General features: G+C 44.0%; 2 protein-coding genes across 3 annotated transcripts in view; one reads left to right on the top strand and one right to left on the bottom strand.

Annotated features, from left to right (window-relative positions):
• The window catches only part of mapk8ip2 (mitogen-activated protein kinase 8 interacting protein 2), a 151,016-nt gene that overhangs the window by 103,794 nt on the left and 29,221 nt on the right, over nt 1-18,001 (bottom strand). The gene's annotated exons all lie outside the window — the stretch shown is intronic.
• Nucleotides 5,394-11,162, top strand: LOC115197265 (gastricsin-like). The gene is made up of 9 exons (XM_029758637.1): nt 5,394-5,495; nt 5,687-5,828; nt 6,133-6,250; nt 6,517-6,635; nt 6,813-7,012; nt 9,403-9,519; nt 9,795-9,942; nt 10,104-10,202; nt 10,401-11,162. The coding sequence occupies exons 1-9, from the start codon at nt 5,440-5,442 to the stop codon at nt 10,551-10,553; spliced, it is 1,152 nt and encodes a 383-aa protein (XP_029614497.1). The 5' UTR covers nt 5,394-5,439; the 3' UTR covers nt 10,554-11,162.

Genomic DNA, 18,001 nt, shown 5'->3' with positions numbered 1-18,001 from the left:
GTGGGTTGACAATAATATTCCCAATACCCACTTTTTTAGATACCTGCAAACTCGCAGCTTAGCCAAAAAACATTTCACTTAATTTCCACTCGAGCCCACTAAGTGTCCAGTCGAGAGGTGCTTAGATCTTAACCCTTATCTGAAGGGCACAATCTCCAGATTATACAATATAATACAGGACATTAATCCGCCTTCCTTTGCAAATACAAAATCTGCATAGGAGCAAGACATAGGTGGCGAGCTACCCGATGATATATGGCAACATTGAGCGTATCCACACAACTATTGAGCGTATAAACACATCATCATTTTGCATAAGGCGTGGGTTCATTCAGTTTAAGGTTTTGCACCGTCTCCATTACTCAAATGACAGATTGGCGAAAATATACCCAAATGTTGACCACAAGTGTTTGAGATGTCCAGCGACTGTGGGACAGATGTTTTGGTCATGCCAATCTTTGAGTGGCCCCTTGGACCCCATTTTTTAGGTATTCTCAAAATATGTGTAATACAACTGTTAGCCCCAACCCGGTCACTGACATTTTTGGGGTACTTCCCTTTGACCAGAATGCATCAGGCGTGGTAGACTGGAAGTCTGCAAAGCCGCCCTCCTTTATGCAGTGGGCAAAGGAGGTGATGTCATCTCTGCCTCTGGAGAAGGTTAGGTACACTGTGCATGGGTCCCAACAAAAGATTGATTTAACCTGGTCCCCATTAATACAATATGTGGAGAGCCTGTCTTTTACTTAGTGTAACTTGTATAGTTTGGTAAGCAGTAATGTCTGTTCTAGTGGCCATTTGTGCTGATAAGAATTTTTATTGAACTTTTTTATCCATAGTTTTTTTCTATTACTGTTTGTTTCTGTTTTTCTTTCTTATTTAACTTATTTGTATAGATGCATCGGTGGGTGGGTGGTTTAGAGGGAGGGAGTGGAGGGTGGGAGAGAGTGAGGGAGTAGAAGATAGGAGGGAGGGAGTGTAGGGGATGGATGGATGAGAGAATGAGGGGTTGGGTTTGCACTGTGTTTGTTGTTATATCTGAAAATCTATAAATGAAGTTAAAAAAAAATATATATATATATATATATATAAATAATATGTACATATAAATATATGGATGAGCGATGACAGAGCGGCATAGGCAAGATGCAGTAGATGGTATAGAGTACAGTATATATATATGAAATGAGAAATGTAAGCTATGTAAACATTACAACTACCTTATACACACAAGTGTAAAGGAATGAATAAGAATATGTACATAAAAATATATGAATGAGCGATGGCCGAACGGCATAGGCAAGATGCAGTAGATGGTATAGAGTACAGTATATACATATGAAATGAGAAATATAAGATATGTAAACATTACTAAAGTGGCATTATTTAAAGTGACCAGTGATCCATTTATTAAAGTAGCCAATGATTCGAGTCTGTATGTAGGTAGCAGCATCTCTGTGTTTTTACAACTACACTTGAAGAAACTTGAAATGTTGAAATGTTTTGGATTGACTGACCTTCATGTCCTAAAGTATTGATGGACTGTCGTTTCTTTTTGCTTATTTGAGCTGTTTGAGGCTGCTCCAACACACCACCGGCGGAGAAGAGGTATTCAAGTCTGACTCAGGAGGCGTGCACACCATCCACCGCTTCCGAGTTTATTACTTGCTAATATTCAGTCTCTGGATAATGAAGTAGATGAGCTCATGGCAAGGATCTCCTTACAGAGAGACATCAGGGATTGTAAGATACTCTGTTTCACGGAAACATGGCTCTCTCGGGATATACTCCCCATCCATACAGCCAGCTGGGTTCTCAGTATATCGCGCAGACAGGAATAAAGAACTCTCCGGGAAGAAGAAAGGCAGGGGTGTATGTTTCATGATTAACTACTCATGGTGTGATTGTGATAACATACATATACTCAAGTCCTTTTGTTCACCCGACCTAAAATACCTCACAATCAAATGCCGACCATATTACCTCCCAAGAGAATTCTCTTCGGTTATAGTCACAGACTTGTATATTCCCCCTCAAGCTGGCCTTCCCTGTGGCTCAGTTGGTAGAGCATGGTGTTTGCAACGCCAGCATGGTGTGTGTAACGCCAGGGTTGTGGGTTCGATTCCCACGGGGGGCCAGTACAAAAAAAAAAATGCATGAAATGAAATTTATGCATTCACTACTGTAAGTCGCTCTGGATAAGAGCGTCTGCTAAATGACTAAAATTTAAAAATGTAAATGTAAGCTGATACCACGACGGCCCTCAAAGAACTACACTGGACTTTATGCAAACTGGAAACCACATATCCTGAGACCGCATTTATTGTAGCTGGGGATTTTAACAAAGCAAATCAACGGCAATTCAACGGCTCAGACACGAGACGTATGTGGCAGAGTCTACAGGCAATCACGGATTACAAAGGGAAAACCAGCCATATTGCGGACACCGACGTCTTTCCTCCGGAAAAGCTAAACACCTTCTTCGCCCGCTTTGAGGATAACACTGTGCCACCGACGCGGCCCACTACCGAGGACTGTGGGCTCTGCTTCCCCGTGGCCGAGGTGAGTAAGACATTTAAGCGTTTTAACTCTCGCAAGGCTGCCGGCCCAGAAAGGAATCCCTAGCCGTGTCCTCAGAGCATGCACAGATCAGCTGTCTGGAGTGTTTACGGATATATTCAATCTCTCCCTATCCCAGTCTGATGTCCCCACTTGCTTCAAGATGTCCACCACTGTTCCTGTACCCAAGAAAGCAAAGGCAACTGAATTAAATAACTATCACCTTTTAGCACTCACTTCTGTCATCATGAAGTGCTTTGAGAGACTAGTTAAGGATCATATCACCTCTACCTTACCTGACACCATTGACCCACGTCAAATTGCTTACCGCCCCAATAGATCCACAGATGATGTAATCACCATCACAATGTACACTGCCCTATCCCATCTGGACAAGAGGAATATCTATGTAAGAATGCTGTTCATTGACTATAGTTCTGCCTTCAACACCATAGTACGATCCAAGCTTATCATTAAGCTCGGGGCCCTGGGTCTGAACCCCGCCCAGTGCAACTAGGTCCTGGATATCAGGATGGGCCGGCCCCAGGTGGTGAAGGTAGTAAACAACACCTCCACTTCGCTGATCCTCAACACAGGGACCCTACACGGGTGCATGCTCAGCCCCCTCCTGTACTCCCTGTTCACCCACGACTGCATGGACACGCACGCCTCCAACTCCATCATCAAGTTTGCAGATAACACAACAGTAGTAGGCCTGATTACCAACAATGATGAAACAGCCTACAGGGAGGAGGTGAGGGCCCTGGCAGAGTGGTGCCAGGAAAATAACCTCTTACTCAACGTCAACAATACAAAGGAGCTGATCGTGGACTTCAGGAAACAGCAGAGTGAGCACGCCCCTATCCACATCGATGGGACAGCAGTGGAGAAGGTGGAAAGCTTCATGTTCCTCGGCGTACACATCAATGACGTTCTGAAATGGTCCACCCACAGAGACAGTGTGGTGAAGAAGGTGCAACAGTGCCTCCTCAGCCTCTGGAGGCTGAATAAATTTGGCTTGACCCCTAAAACCCTCACAAACCTTTACAGATGCACAATCGAGAGCATCCTGTTAGGCTGTATCACAGCCTGCTATTGCAACTGCACCGCCCGGAACCGCAGGGCTCTCCAGAGGGTGGTGTGGTCTGCCCAACGCATCACCGGGGGCAAACTACCTGCCCTCCAGGACACCTACAGCAGCAGATGTTACGGGAAGGCCAAAAAGATCTGTCACAGGCGTCGTAGTGAATAGACCAAGGCACAGCGTGTTGAGTGCTCATCTTTTATTTTGAATGAAAGCACTTCACAAAGAAAAACAAACGACAGCCAAACAGTTCTGTCAGGTATCCTAACATACTAAACAGAAAGCAACCACCCACAAAACCCAAAGGAAAACAGGCTGCCTAAGTTTGGCTTCCAATCAGAGACAACGAAAGACACCTGCCTCTGATTGGAAATCATACTCGGCCGAACATGGAAAACGAAACATAGAAATAGAAAACTAGAACAAATTTCCCTAGAAACACAAAACCCCAAAACACACAAAACAACCCCCCTGCCACACCCTTACCATTCTACTATGGCAAATGACCCTTTTCACTGGTCAGGACGTGACAAGATCTTCAAGGACAACAACCACCCGAGCCACGGCCTGTTCACCCCTCTATCATCCAGAAGGTGTGGTCAGTACAGGTGAATCAAAGCAGGGACCGAGAGACTGAAAAACAGCTTCTATCTCAAGGCCATCAGACTGTTAAACAGCCATCACTAACATTGAGCGGCTGCTGCCAACATACTGACTCAAATCTCTAGCCACTTTAATAATTAAAAATTGGATGTAACAAATGTATCACTAGTCACTTTAAACAATGCCACTATATATAATGTTTACATACCCTACATTACTCATCTCATATGCATATACTGTACTCAACTGCATCTTGCCAATGCCGTTCGGCCATCGCTCATCCATATATTATTATGTACATATTCTTATTTATTCCTTTGTTGTTGTGAAATTGTTAGATTACTTGTTAGATATTACTGCATGGTCAGAACTAGAAGCACAAGCATTTCGCTACACTCGCATTAACATCTGCTAACCATGTGTATGTGACCAATTGTTTTTGATTTGATTTGATTTACTCATCTCATATGTATATTCTGTATGCAATTCTATTGTATTTTAGTCAATGCCACTCCGACATTGATCAATCTAATATTTATATATTTCTTATTTCCATTTTCTTATACTTTTAGATTAGTTTGTTATGTTGTGATCTGTTAGATACTTCTGCACTGTTGGAGCTAGGAACACAAGCATTTCATTACACCCACAAAAACATCTGCTAAATATGTGTATGTGACCAATAGAATTTGATTTAATTTTCATTTCAAGTCACTGAGCTCTTCAGTAAAGGCCATTCTACTGCCAATGTTTGTGTCTGGAGATTTCTCATAACTGTGGTTGTGAAAATAGCAAAAACACTTCTGACAGTGCTGAACCTATAGCGCTACCGTAAGCAAAAAGGTTTACCATTGCCTTCGGTTTGTTAAAATAGAGCCCTGTATCTTATCTAATCTGGTCATCTCCCTTATAGGTTCAGTAAACTAATAGTACTGTTTTGGTTAGCGCTGCTATCGGTACAGGGGAGTAGGGGCTTGCCTGCACACTGAATAGAGAATGTGGAGTCAGGGGAAAAAGGAGCTGATAGTCACCTACTTAAGTCTGATAAGGGATGTGTACACACAGTCACGCGTACCCATATCACACCCGCTTGCATTCATGTGTGCACATATGTATGTTTGGTACAGTATATAAGAACAGTCCTGACCCAAGCTAAGGTGTATCCACCACTGGTTGTGATTTCAGGAGCGACCATGAAGTGTCTCGTTATTGTGCTGGTATGTGCTGTGCTCGCTGAGGGAATCCACAGGTTAGTACTCACTTTATTTCTGTTTCAAATTATCACTCCAGCTGCTCTTTTCTTTAAATTCTCCCTAAAACACAATTTTTTTTTCTCATCTCTCATAGTCAATGATAACTCCTTGTCGCTCTCTCTACCCCTATTTGCATTTGCAGAGTTCGACTTCATATCTGAGTGCATCTGTGTTCTTGTTACCCTAGGATCCCTCTGGTGAAGCATAAGTCAATCCGTGAGAGAATGATGGAGAAGGGCGAACGCCTGCCCTACCAAGACCCCGCTCTCAAATACTTTCCTGACGAGTTCGCTGGCTCCACCACCATGTACATCAACAACTATGCTGACGTAAGTACATGCTCTAAAACCCAAGCTTATGGTCTATCTAGAATGTTACTCAATGTCCTGTCTATATCTGTCTATGTCCACAGTAGTCTATTTTCATATTCCAGAATGAAATGCTGATGTAGGCTGATGTAAAAAATGTGAATTCTAGGTCTAACTAGATAACAACCATGTCACGATAACGTCTAACTCCATGAAGTAGAGTCTAAACCAAGCCAACCACTCTAGATCTGATGCGTTGTTGTCTGAATGTATTAGCAGCACCTCTATCTTTTGTCAACTGTATTATCCCTGTTGTGTTTTCCAGACCACTTACTATGGAGCCATCACCATCGGTACTCCCCCCCAGTCCTTCCAGGTGTTGTTTGACACTGGCTCTGCCAACCTGTGGGTTGACTCTGTACTCTGCAACACTCAGGCCTGCAGTGAGTACAGCTGGATAGATTCATGACAATATTACAACTACCTACTATGTGTATCAATTAACTACTACTTCCTCAACAATAAATGTTACTAACTGTCCTACTACCACTACTACTACCTTTACTACTACTACTACTACAGTACTTCTACTAGTACTACTACCATCAGAGATATTTAGGTCCATTATCACTTCTACACACTTCCCAGATAAATAAATTGAAGACAGTATATTTCCTCTTTAAGTTGTTTGTGTCCCTTCCTCCTGCAGACGCCCACACAAAGTTCAACCCCCAGCAGTCGTCCACCTACTCAGCTAATGGGCAAACTTTCTACCTGCCCTACGGAGCTGGCAGTCTCAATGGAGTCTTCGGATACGACACCGTCAACGTGAGTTCCACCATAACAACCTTACAAATACTTAACTACTTCTACCACAGTTATTCTTCACTACATGCAATAAAAAGCCACAACAGATACAGCCACAACAGTACATGTACTTCCATTCTAATAAAACCAACGTGTTTCCATGATGCTGAGTGTGTGTGTTGTTTGACACCTCTTTAGGTCGGTGGTATTGTCATCAACAACCAGGAGATTGGTCTGAGCACTAACGAGCCAGGTCAGAATTTTGTTGTGGCCCAGTTTGATGGTATCCTTGGCCTTTCCTATCCTTCCATCTCAGCTGGACAAGAAACTCCCGTCATGGACAACATGATGTCTCAGAACCTTCTGCAGTCTAACATATTTGCATTCTACATGACCAGGTCAGTACTCCTACCATCACTTATACCACTACTTATCACAAATATACCACTACCACTACTTACCACACATAAACCACTACAATACTTACCACAAATATACCACTACTTACCACAAATATACCACTACCAATACATATACCACACACACTACTTACCATACATATACCACTACAGATGTCGGCTCTTAATTGGACTGCTTTCATCATAATCTTGCGGCAGGAGGATTTGAATATCTGAAGAATTATTTAGAATTGTACCAGTGGGCAGCTGGAAGCGTGTTTGTATACAAAGCAGTAACATACCTACATTGTACCTTATGTAGGCTACGTGAAGGCTACGACGTGTCTCGTGTTAATTCTTATGTGGATTATAATAAACGGGCATATTCGTAGGGGGTAGATGTATTTTCGTTAGGGATAATCAGTTGTTTTACATTAACTGTTTTATTATATGTTGAAGGCAAGCAATAGGCAGAATTAATTATTGTTTTCTTCAAATCCTGTGTGGTTCAGCGGTTACAGCCACTGACCCCGGCACATATATGTCAGAGTCGGCATGGATTCAAATTCGGCCCACTGCCCATTTGACTCATGGATCAATGTCTATTTTTGACGCATTCATTTTGTGTGGTTACATGATTAAACCAGAAACAACTCAAAGGTTAACAGTTCAGGAATTAATTCTGAGTGGTTAAGTTTAGGGGTATGGTTTGGGGAAGGCTTAAAACAAAATAATACAAAATGACACACCTATGTATCATCAGTATTCATAATATTCTTAATGCTCGCTAGAGCATTGTGATCTGCCATAGTGCAGTGGTCTAAGCAGCTCATACCGAACCTCATGAGTTTGCGCCCTGTGATGTGGGATCTAGTGACCAGCCTGAGACTACATTAGACCCTCAAGTTAATTGCATTTATTTAAATGTTTTCAAGAAGTAAAATTAATCAACTAAATCGTCTTTGGATAGGCTCAAATGTATAAACATCTTGACAGCTTTAAGAAATGAAATATTAAAGGCACACAATACAAGCTTCCAATTCACACCAAAGACCAGAACTATATTCACAAATTATACATAGCCTAACTATAAAACGTGGACAAGCATCCACACTGGAGGAAGGTTTATTGTTCCACAGCAGGCCTACATCTGTCAATCAGATGATGGCCCAAATCAGCTCATAAACTCAGCCAGGGAAACAAACAGTAGCGGTTAACACACCTTTTCACACTTACTTCATTACCGCTCCCTAAAAGACGATGTTGGCGTTACCTTAGTCCTGCTTGCAACCAAAGTGTTTCTAGATATGTTCACCCTCTGGTTGGTATTGTAATAAGAACAACAGAGTACTTTTTGAGCAGACTAAGGGTGATTTATCTATTTGACAAGCATTCCATACAATAGAAATAAAGTATCCACTGTGGGAATTGACATGACACTAATGTTGGTGTAGCCTATAGTTACAATTTTATTGGTTTCCTATTTATGTTATCCAAAAGGGTCTGATATGGTCATTTCTTATCAAGATCGGGGGTAAAATATCCCTGGACTGTCCATATTTAAAATGTGTAAATAAATCTAGTATATCGGGGGATTGACTTATTTGTGCCAGAAAGTTGTGGGCCGGAATTGAACCAAAGCCAACATGGTAGGCTTATATGTGCGAGCTGGCGGCAGCAACCCTAACCCACCCCACCCTACCACACCCCACGATTGAACTACATTTTGAACTTAAGATACACTTGAAGCTTGTATGTCATAGCCTAGATGAGACCAATATCTATCTTGTGTTGTTATGCTATATAAAAGGACGGTTGTTGATGTGTATGACTGCATTTCAGATACATGTTTGTACATTTGAATGTTGCAGTAATTTGACCCAGACCTAATGTTTCAGCCAGAGGATTTTGATATTTAAATAGCAAGCCCTGATCGACTGCCCCAGCATGGACAGAAAGACAACTGCTCTTTTTTCAGGGACTCACAAGGCTCATTTGTATTTCCTGATACAGCAGGAAAATTATCAGTGACAAAAAAGTGATCAAGTTAAGATCTGACATCTGTACCCCTACCACTACTTACTTACCACACATATAATGTACTACTACCGGACCTCAATATAAAATACACACAGATATCACAGAACCTTCTGCAGGCCAATGTGTTCGTTTTCTAGATGACCAGGTAATATACTTTAATGATGTACTTACATATTTATGTACATAATCAATGTTATATTCATTACTCCTGCTCCAGAAACTAAATCACTGATATAAGGCACAATATTTTTGAGAAGAAAAGTGTCTTCTGTGAAGAGTGAACCATCTTCTTGCCGACCACCTTCTATCTATGTAAAACTGTTTGATGACTTAAAACTTTGTCTGTGCAGCGGCGGTCAGCAGGGCAGTGAGTTGTCGTTTGGAGAAGTGGACACCACCAAGTACCAGGGTCAGATCTACTGGACCCCCGTCACCGCCCAGACATACTGGCAGATCGGCATCCAAGGGTCAGGATCAACCACACCAACCAAACATACCTAACCATACACTGATATCAGAACCACCAGGAGCCTTCAAAAGCTGGGATGAAAAACGTCTAAGACCGCTGTCAATGCTAGTCTGTCTGTCTGTCTGTCTGTCTGTCTGTCTGTCTGTCTGTCTGTCTGTCTGTCTGTCTGTCTGTCTGTCTGTCTGTCTGTCTGTCTGTCTGTCTGTCTGTCTGTCTGTCTGTCTGTCTGTCTGTCTGTCTGTCTGTCTGACACTAACCCTTGTAAATCTCCAGGTTCCAGATCAACGGTCAGGAGACAGGGTGGTGTGGGCAAGGCTGCCAGGCCATCGTGGATACAGGCACCTCCATGCTGACTGCACCCGGACAGATCATGGGAACCCTGATGCAGTCCATTGGAGCCCAGCAGGACCAGTATGGACAGGTAGCAGGAAGCCATTATAAACCATTACAGACCAGTACCAACTGACACCATAAACCAGTGTAATCCAGAAAGTAGAGGATGGGGAAACCAGTGCAGACCAGAGTTAACCAGTACAGGGATGTTTTGTGTCACTCATGTCTGTGAATTGTTTGTTGATGTAGTACACAGTGAACTGTAACCAGATCAACAGCCTGCCTACTCTCACCTTCACCATCAATGGAGTCAACTTCCCCCTGCCGCCATCTGCATACATCCAGCAGGTGAGTTAGTGTGTGTCTGTCCGTGTGTTACCCTCTATGACTGATGTTAGGATAATGAAGGCCATTTTAGATGGCTCAAGCTGGTCCATAACCCATGTGCATGCCTAAGCCATGTGTCAGTAGTGCATGTGTGTTTATCTGCCTGTGTGTGTGTGTGTGTGTATTGCACTCAACATGCGTGTTCTTCTCTATATCTAGAACAACCAGGTCTGCTCTGTGGGGATCACCCCCACCTACCTGCCGTCCCAGAACGGACAGCCCCTGTGGATTTTGGGAGATGTATTCCTCATGCAGTACTACTCCGTCTACGACCGCACAGGCAACCAAGTGGGCTTTGCCACTGCAGCCTAAACCTGACCAACATGACCGTGACCGCAAACCAACACAGAGACCGACAGTTCTTAGATGTCTACCACCCCAAACCTCACACAGAATCTATTCAACCTCTGGCCATTCTAGAACATCAATCATCAAAGGCATCTATTCTGAATCACCCATAGCAACCTCTCTTACTTTAGAACACATATTACCCATAACAACCACTCTGGTCATTATAATACACATATTACCCCTGGCAACCACTGTGGGTCAGTTTGGCTTTGGTCCAGTGGGGTTAAAGCAAGCATCGACATCATTGGGTTAAAGCTGTGGTCTTTGTTAGATGCTAATATATTCAGTTCAGCTGTAAGGTTGTTTCCTTTCTACTCTGGCATTGCAATGACAACCTCCTAATTCCCAGACAACATCGGATGTGAACACAGGTTCAGCCATGTTGCTGATTGCATCATGATGCTGAGTTGCAATTCTGAGTTGAGTGAAAAAGAAAATGACATACAGAAACACAGTGAAATATGAAAATATGATTTTTGACACTTAAATGCATTTCATCTCAAGACTGGATGTATTTGGTGTTTCTTTAGCTTCCATTTAGACTCAATAAACTATTGAAGTGCACAATAATCCTATTTGTTTTGAATCCCTGTATCTGACACATCAAGCTCATGATGCCTGTAAGACTGAAATCTCACCTCACATTCACCACTGACTGTTGCCAGAAACTGCAACAAAAAACAACAAGAGCATCTTACCCAATTGGAGCCTGTAAATATATCCAACCATCTACACATCATACATATAGAAATAACTAAATATCACAGAGTCAAATATGCCATCTGTTAAATGGCATTAAGTCCGAAGTCTCCTCCCTGTAAAAGCGACTTCATTGAAAGCTTCAACATTTCACTTCTGCTAACAAGCTCTCATTATCTCTGTAACATGGTAAGGGGCTGGTGTGTGTGTGTGTGTGTGTGTGTGTGTGTGTGTGTGTGTGTGTGTGTGTGTGTGTGTGTGTGTGTGTGTGTGTGTGTGTGTGTGTGTGTGTGTGTGTGTGTGTATTTTTGTTTGTTTCTAATTTTGACTGACATTAGGATAACGGAGGCCATTTTCGATCTGGTCTATAAGCCTTGTGTGTGAGCCTAAGGCAAGCCACATGTCAGTAGTGAATGTGAATGCATATGTGTGTGTGTGTGTGTGTGTGTGTTAGTGTGTGTGCCCGCGCGCGTGTGTGTGTGTGTGTCTGATTAGGATGAAAGCTCATTAGTGAAATATTCAGGACTCTACAGTGACACATTTTCACCAAAACATGAAACACATACACAGGCATGGATGCACTCACATATGTACGCACACACGTGTGCACACACACGTGTGCACACACTCTCAACAGCATGAACAGGAAGGCCAAAAAGATTGTTGAGGACATCAACCACCCAAGCCACTGTCTGTTCACACCGCTACCATCCAGAAGGCGAGGTCAGTACAGGTGCATCAAAGCTGGGACCGAGAGACTGAAAAATAGCTTTCTTGGGAACAGGAACAATGGTCGCCCTCTTGAAGCATGTGGGAACAGCAGACTGGGATAAGGTTTGATTGAATATGTCTGTAAACACACGAGGCAGCTGGTCTGCGCATGCTCTGAGGACGCGGCTGGGGATGCCATCTGGGCCGGCAGCTTTGCGAGGGTTAACACGTTTAAATGTTTTACTCACGTTGGCTGCAGTGAAGGAGAGCCCGCAGGTTTTGTTAGCGGACCATGTCAGTGGCAATGTATTGTCCCCAAAGCGGGCAAAAAAGTTGTTTAGTTTGTCTGGGAGCAAGACATCGTGGTCTGCGACGTGGCTGGTTTTCCTTTTGTAGTCCGTGATTGACTGTAGACCCTGCCACATACCTCTCGTGTCTGAGCCGTTGAATTGCGACTCTACTTTGTCTCTATACTGACGCTTAGCTTGTTTGATTGCCTTGCGGAGGGAATGGCTACACTGTTTGTATTCGGTCATGTTTCCGGTCACCTTGCCCTGATTAAAAGCAGTGGTTCGTGCTTTCAGTTTTGCGCGAATTCTGCCATCAATCCGCGGTTTCTGGTTGGGGAATGTTTTAATAGACGCTGTGGGTACAACATCACCGATGCACTTGCTAATAAACTCGCTCACCGAATCAGCGTATTCATCAATGTTATTGTCCGACGCTATGCGGAACATATCCCAGTCCACGTGATCGAAGCAATCTTGAAGCGTGGAATACGATTGGTCGGACCAGCGTTGAACAGACCTGAGCACGGGCGCTTCCTGTTTTAGTTTCTGTCTATAGGCTGGGAGCAACAAAATGGAGTCATGGTGAGATTTTCCAAAAGGAGTGCAGGGGAGGGCATTGTATGTTAGAATAACAATGATCCAGGGTTTTGCCAGCCCGGGTTGCGCATTTGATTTCAGATTAGCCTTGTTAAAATCCCAAGCTACAATAAATGCAGCCTCAGGATATGTGGTTTCCAGTTTACATAGAGTCAAATGAAGTTCTTTCAGGGCTGTCGATGTGTCTGCTTGGGGGGGGACATACACGACTGTGATTATGATCGAAGAGAATTCTCTTGGTAGATTATGCGGTCGGCATTTGATTGTAAGGAATTCTAGGTCAGGTGAACAAAAGGACTCAAGTTCCTGTATGTTGTTGTGATCAAACCACATCTCGTTAATCATAAGGCATACACCCCCGCCCTTCTTCTTACCAGAGAGTTTTGGGTAGCCAGCTGGGATCCGATCCATTGTCCTGGGTGGTGGACCAAACAGAGGATCCGCCTCGGCAAAGTCGTATTCCGGGTTGTAATGTTGGTGAGTTGACGTTGCTCTTATATTCAATAGTTCCTCCTGACTGTATGTAATAAAACCTAAGTTTTCCTAGGGTAACAATGTAAGAAATAACACATAAAAAAACTAAATACTGCATAGTTTCCAAGGAACGCGAAGCGAGGCGGCCATCTCTGTTGGCGCCGGAAGTAGATGCAATCACTAACTCAGAGAGGCTGCTGCCTACATTGAGACCCAATCACTGGACACTTCAATAAATGGATCACTAGTCACTTTATACAATGCACTCTAAATAATGCCACTTTAATAATGTTTACATATCTTACATTACTCATATTTATTTATTTTATTTTATTTATTTCACCTTTATTTAACCAGGTAGGCAAGTTGAGAACAAGTTCTCATTTACAATTGCGACCTGGCCAAGATAAAGCAAAGCAGTTCGACAACATACAAAAACACAGAGTTACACATGGAGTAAAACAACATACAATCAATGATGCAGTAGAAAAAAATAAGACTATATACAATGTGAGCAAATGATGTGAGATAATGGAGGTAAAGGCAAAAAAATGCCATGGTGGCAAAGTAAATAAAGTATCGCAAGAAAAACACTGGAATGGTAGATTTGTAGTTTGAAGAAAGTTAAAAGTTAAAATATAAATAATATGGTGCAAAGGAGCAAAATAAATAAAATAAATAAATACAGTAGGGGAAAAGGTAGTAGTTTGGGCTCAATTAAAGATGGGCTATGTACAGGTGCAGAGATCTGTGAGCTGCTCTGACAGCTGGTGCTTAAAGCTAGTGAGGGAGATAAGTGTTTCCAGTTTTAGAGATTTTTGTAGTTCGTTCCAGTCATTGGCAGCTGAGAACTGGAAGGAGAGACGACCAAAGGAGGAGTTGGCTTTAGGGGTGACCAGAGAGATATACCTGCTGGAGCGCGTGCTACAGGTGGGTGCTGCTATGGTGACCAGTGAGCGGAGATAAGGGGGGACTTTACCTAGCAGGGTCTTGTAGATGACCTGGAGCCAATGTGTTTGGCGACGATTATGAAGTGAAGGCCAGCCAACGAGAGCATACAGGTCGCAGTGGTGGGTTGTATATGGGGCTTTGGTGACAAAACGGATGGCACTGTGATAGACTGCATCCAGCTTGTTGAGTAGGGTATTGGAGGCTATTTTGTAAATGACATCGCCGAAGTCGAGGATTGGTAGGATGGTCAGTTTTACGAGGGTATGTTTGGCAGCATGAGTGAAGGATGCTTTGTTGCGAAATAGGAAGCCAATTCTAGATTTCACTTTGGATTGGAGATGATTGATGTGAGTCTGGAAGGAGAGTTTACAGTCTAACCAGACACCTAGGTATTTGTAGTTGTCCACAAATTCTAAGTTAGAACCGTCCAGAGAAGTTATGCTGGATGGGCGGGCAGGTGCAGGCAGCGATCGGTTGAAGAGCATGCATTTAGTTTTACTTGTGTTTAGGAGCAGTTGGAGACCACGGAAGGAGAGTTGAATGGCATTGAAGCTCGTCTGGAGGGTTGTTAACACAGTGTCCAAAGAAGGGCCAGAAGTATACAGAATGGTGTCGTCTGCGTAGAGGTGGATCAGAGATTCACCAGCAGCAAGAGCGACATCATTTATGTATACAGAGAAAAGAGTTGGCCCAAGAATTGAACCCTGTGGTACCCCCATAGAGACTGCCAGAGGTCCAGACAGTAGGCCCTCCGATTTGACACACTGAACTCTGTCAGAGAAGTAGTTGGTGAACCAGGCGACGCAATCGTTTGAGAAACCAAGGCTACTAAGTCTGCCGATGAGGATGTGGTGATTAACAGAGTCAAAAGCTTTGGCCAGGTCAATGAATACGGCAGCACAGTAATGTTTCTTATCGATGGCGGTTACGATGTCGTTTAGGACCTTGAGCGTGGCTGAGGTGCACCCATGACCAGCTCTGAAACCAGATTGCATAGCGGAGAGGGTGCGGTGGGATTCAAAATAGTCGGTAATCTGTTTGTTGACTTGGCTTTCGAAGACCTTAGAAAGGCAGGGTAGGATGGATATAGGTCTGTAGCAATTTGGGTCAAGAGTGTCACCTCCTTTGAAGAGGGGGATGACAGCAGCTGCTTTCCAATCTATGGGAATCTCAGACGACACGAAAGAGAGGTTGAACAGGCTAGTAATAGGGGTTGCAATAATTTCGGCAGATAATTTTAGAAAGAAAGGGTCCAGATTGTCAAGCCCAGCTGATTTGTAGGGGTCCAGATTTTGCAGCTCTTTCAGAACATCAGCTGAATGGATTTGGGAGAAGGAGAAATGGGGGAGGCTTGGGCGAGTAGCTGTGGGGGGTGCAGTGCTGTTGAATGCAGTAGGGGTAGTTAGGTGGAAAGCATGGCCAGCCGTAGAAAAATGCTTATTGAAATTCTCAATTATAGTGGGCTTATCGGTGGTGACAGAGTTTCCTATCCTCAGTGCAGTGGGCAGTTGGGAGGAGGTGTTCTTATTCTCCATGGACTTTACAATGTCCCAGAACTTTTTAGAGTTGGAGTTGCACGAAGCAAATTTCTGTTTGAAAAAGCTAGCCTTGGCGTTTCTAACTGCCTGTGTGTATTGGTTTCTAACTTCCCTAAAAAGTTGCATATCGCGGGGGCAGTTCGATGCTAATGCAGAACGCCACAGGATATTTTTGTGTTGGTTAAGGGCAGTCAGGTCTGGGGAGAACCAAGGGCTATATCTGTTCCTGGTTCTAAATTTCTTGAAAGGGGCATGCTTATTTAAGATGGAGAGGAAGGCATTTAAAAAAAATAACCAGGCATCCTCTACTGACGGGATGAGGTCAATATCCTTCCAGGATACCAGGGCCAGGTCGATTAGAAAGGCTTGCTCGTTGAAATGTTTCAGGGAGCGTTTGACAGTGATGAGTGGAGGTCGTTTGACCGCTGACCCATTACGGGTGCAGGCAATGAGGCAGTGATCGCTGAGATCTTGGTTGAAAACAGCAGAGGTGTAATTAGAGGGCACAATGGTTAGGATGATATCTATGAGGGTGCCAGTGTTTGCGGCTTTGGGGTTGTACCTGGTGGGTTCATTAATAATTTGTGTGAGATTGAGGGCATCAAGCTTGGATTGTAGAATGGCTGGGGTGTTAAGCATGTCCCAGTTAAGGTCGCCTAGTAGCACGAGCTCTGAAGATAGATGGGGGGCAATCAGTTCACATATGGTGTCCAGAGCACAGCTAGGGGCCGAGGGGGGTCTATAGCAGGCGGCAACGGTGAGAGACTTGTTTTTGGAGAGGTGGATTTTTAAAAGTAGAAGTTCAAATTGTTTGGGTACAGACCTGGATAGCAGGACAGAACTCTGCAAGCTATCTCTGCAGTAGATTGCAACACCGCCCCCTTTGGTCGTTCTATCTTGTCTGAAAACGTTGTAGTTAGGGATGAAGATTTCACAGTTTTTGGTGGACTTCCTAAGCCAAGATTCAGACACAGCTAGGACATCCGGGTTGGCAGAGTGTGCTAAAGCAGTGAATAAAACAAACTTAGGGAGGAGGCTTCTAATGTTAACATGCATGAAACCAAGGCTATTACGGTTACAGAAGTCATCAAAAGAGAGCGCCTGGGGAGTAGGTGTGGAGCCAGGCACTGCAGGGCCTGGATTCACCTCTACATCCCCAGCGGAGCAGAGAAGAATAAGTATGAGGGTACGGCTAAAAGCTATAAGAATTGGTCGTCTGTGACGTCCAGAATAGAGAGAAAAAGGAGCAGGTTTCTGGGGGCGATAAAATAGCTTCAAGGTATAATGTACAGACAAAGGTATGGTGGGATGTGAGTACAGAGGAGGTAAACCTAGGCATTTAGTGATTATGAGAGAGATATTGTCTCTAGAAACATCATTGAAACCAGAAGATTGGATAAGGTATAATGAGCAGGGCTAGAGGCTCTACAGTGAAATAAGCCAATAAACACTAACCAGAACAGCAATGGACAAGGCATATTGACATTAAGGAGAGGCATGCTTAGCCGAGTGATCAGAGGGTCCAGTGAGATTCAGACAGCTAGCCGGGCCATAGGTAGCAAGCTGGTGGAAGATGGGAGGGAGGTCTGTTTTTAGCCGCCTCGTGCGTTTCCGTCTGTGGGTTAGTGGGGTTCCGTGTGGAAGGGGGGACCTGTCCAAGTTGGCAAAATAGTTAGTTATAGTGGCCCAAGAAAGTGTCCGACAGACCTATTCAGATCGCAGCCGAAAAGACAGCTAACGATTAGCTGGCCGCAGATGGGCGATCAGGTTACGTCGCGACGGAGGGGCCAGTTGGACAACTCCCTCGGGCAGATAACGTCGGTGATCCAGTCGTGAAGACCCAATGGGGCTCCGCATCGGCAGTAAAACGGGTCAGGATAGGTGAGTTGTAGCCCAGGAGACACTTCAGCTGGCTAGCTCAGGAATAGCCCACGAGTGGCTGACGGAACTCTTCAGCTGGCTAGCTAGCTAGCTCCGTAATAGTGTGTGTTAATTCCGTGACCGACGTTGCCAATAGTCACTCAGGTAGCAGCTAGTTAGCTGCAAGATCCAGGTGTAAATGTCCAGAGCCTGCGGTAGAAATCGAGGAAAGGAGAGAGAATAGGTCCGATATGCTCTGGTCTGAGTCGCGCTGTACAAAAACTGGCTA

Source organism: Salmo trutta, chromosome 7 (assembly GCF_901001165.1).
Source record: "Salmo trutta chromosome 7, fSalTru1.1, whole genome shotgun sequence".
Lineage (NCBI taxonomy): Eukaryota > Metazoa > Chordata > Actinopteri > Salmoniformes > Salmonidae > Salmo > Salmo trutta.
Note: the sequence above shows the minus strand (reverse complement) of the source record. Positions and strands in the feature narration are given on the sequence as shown.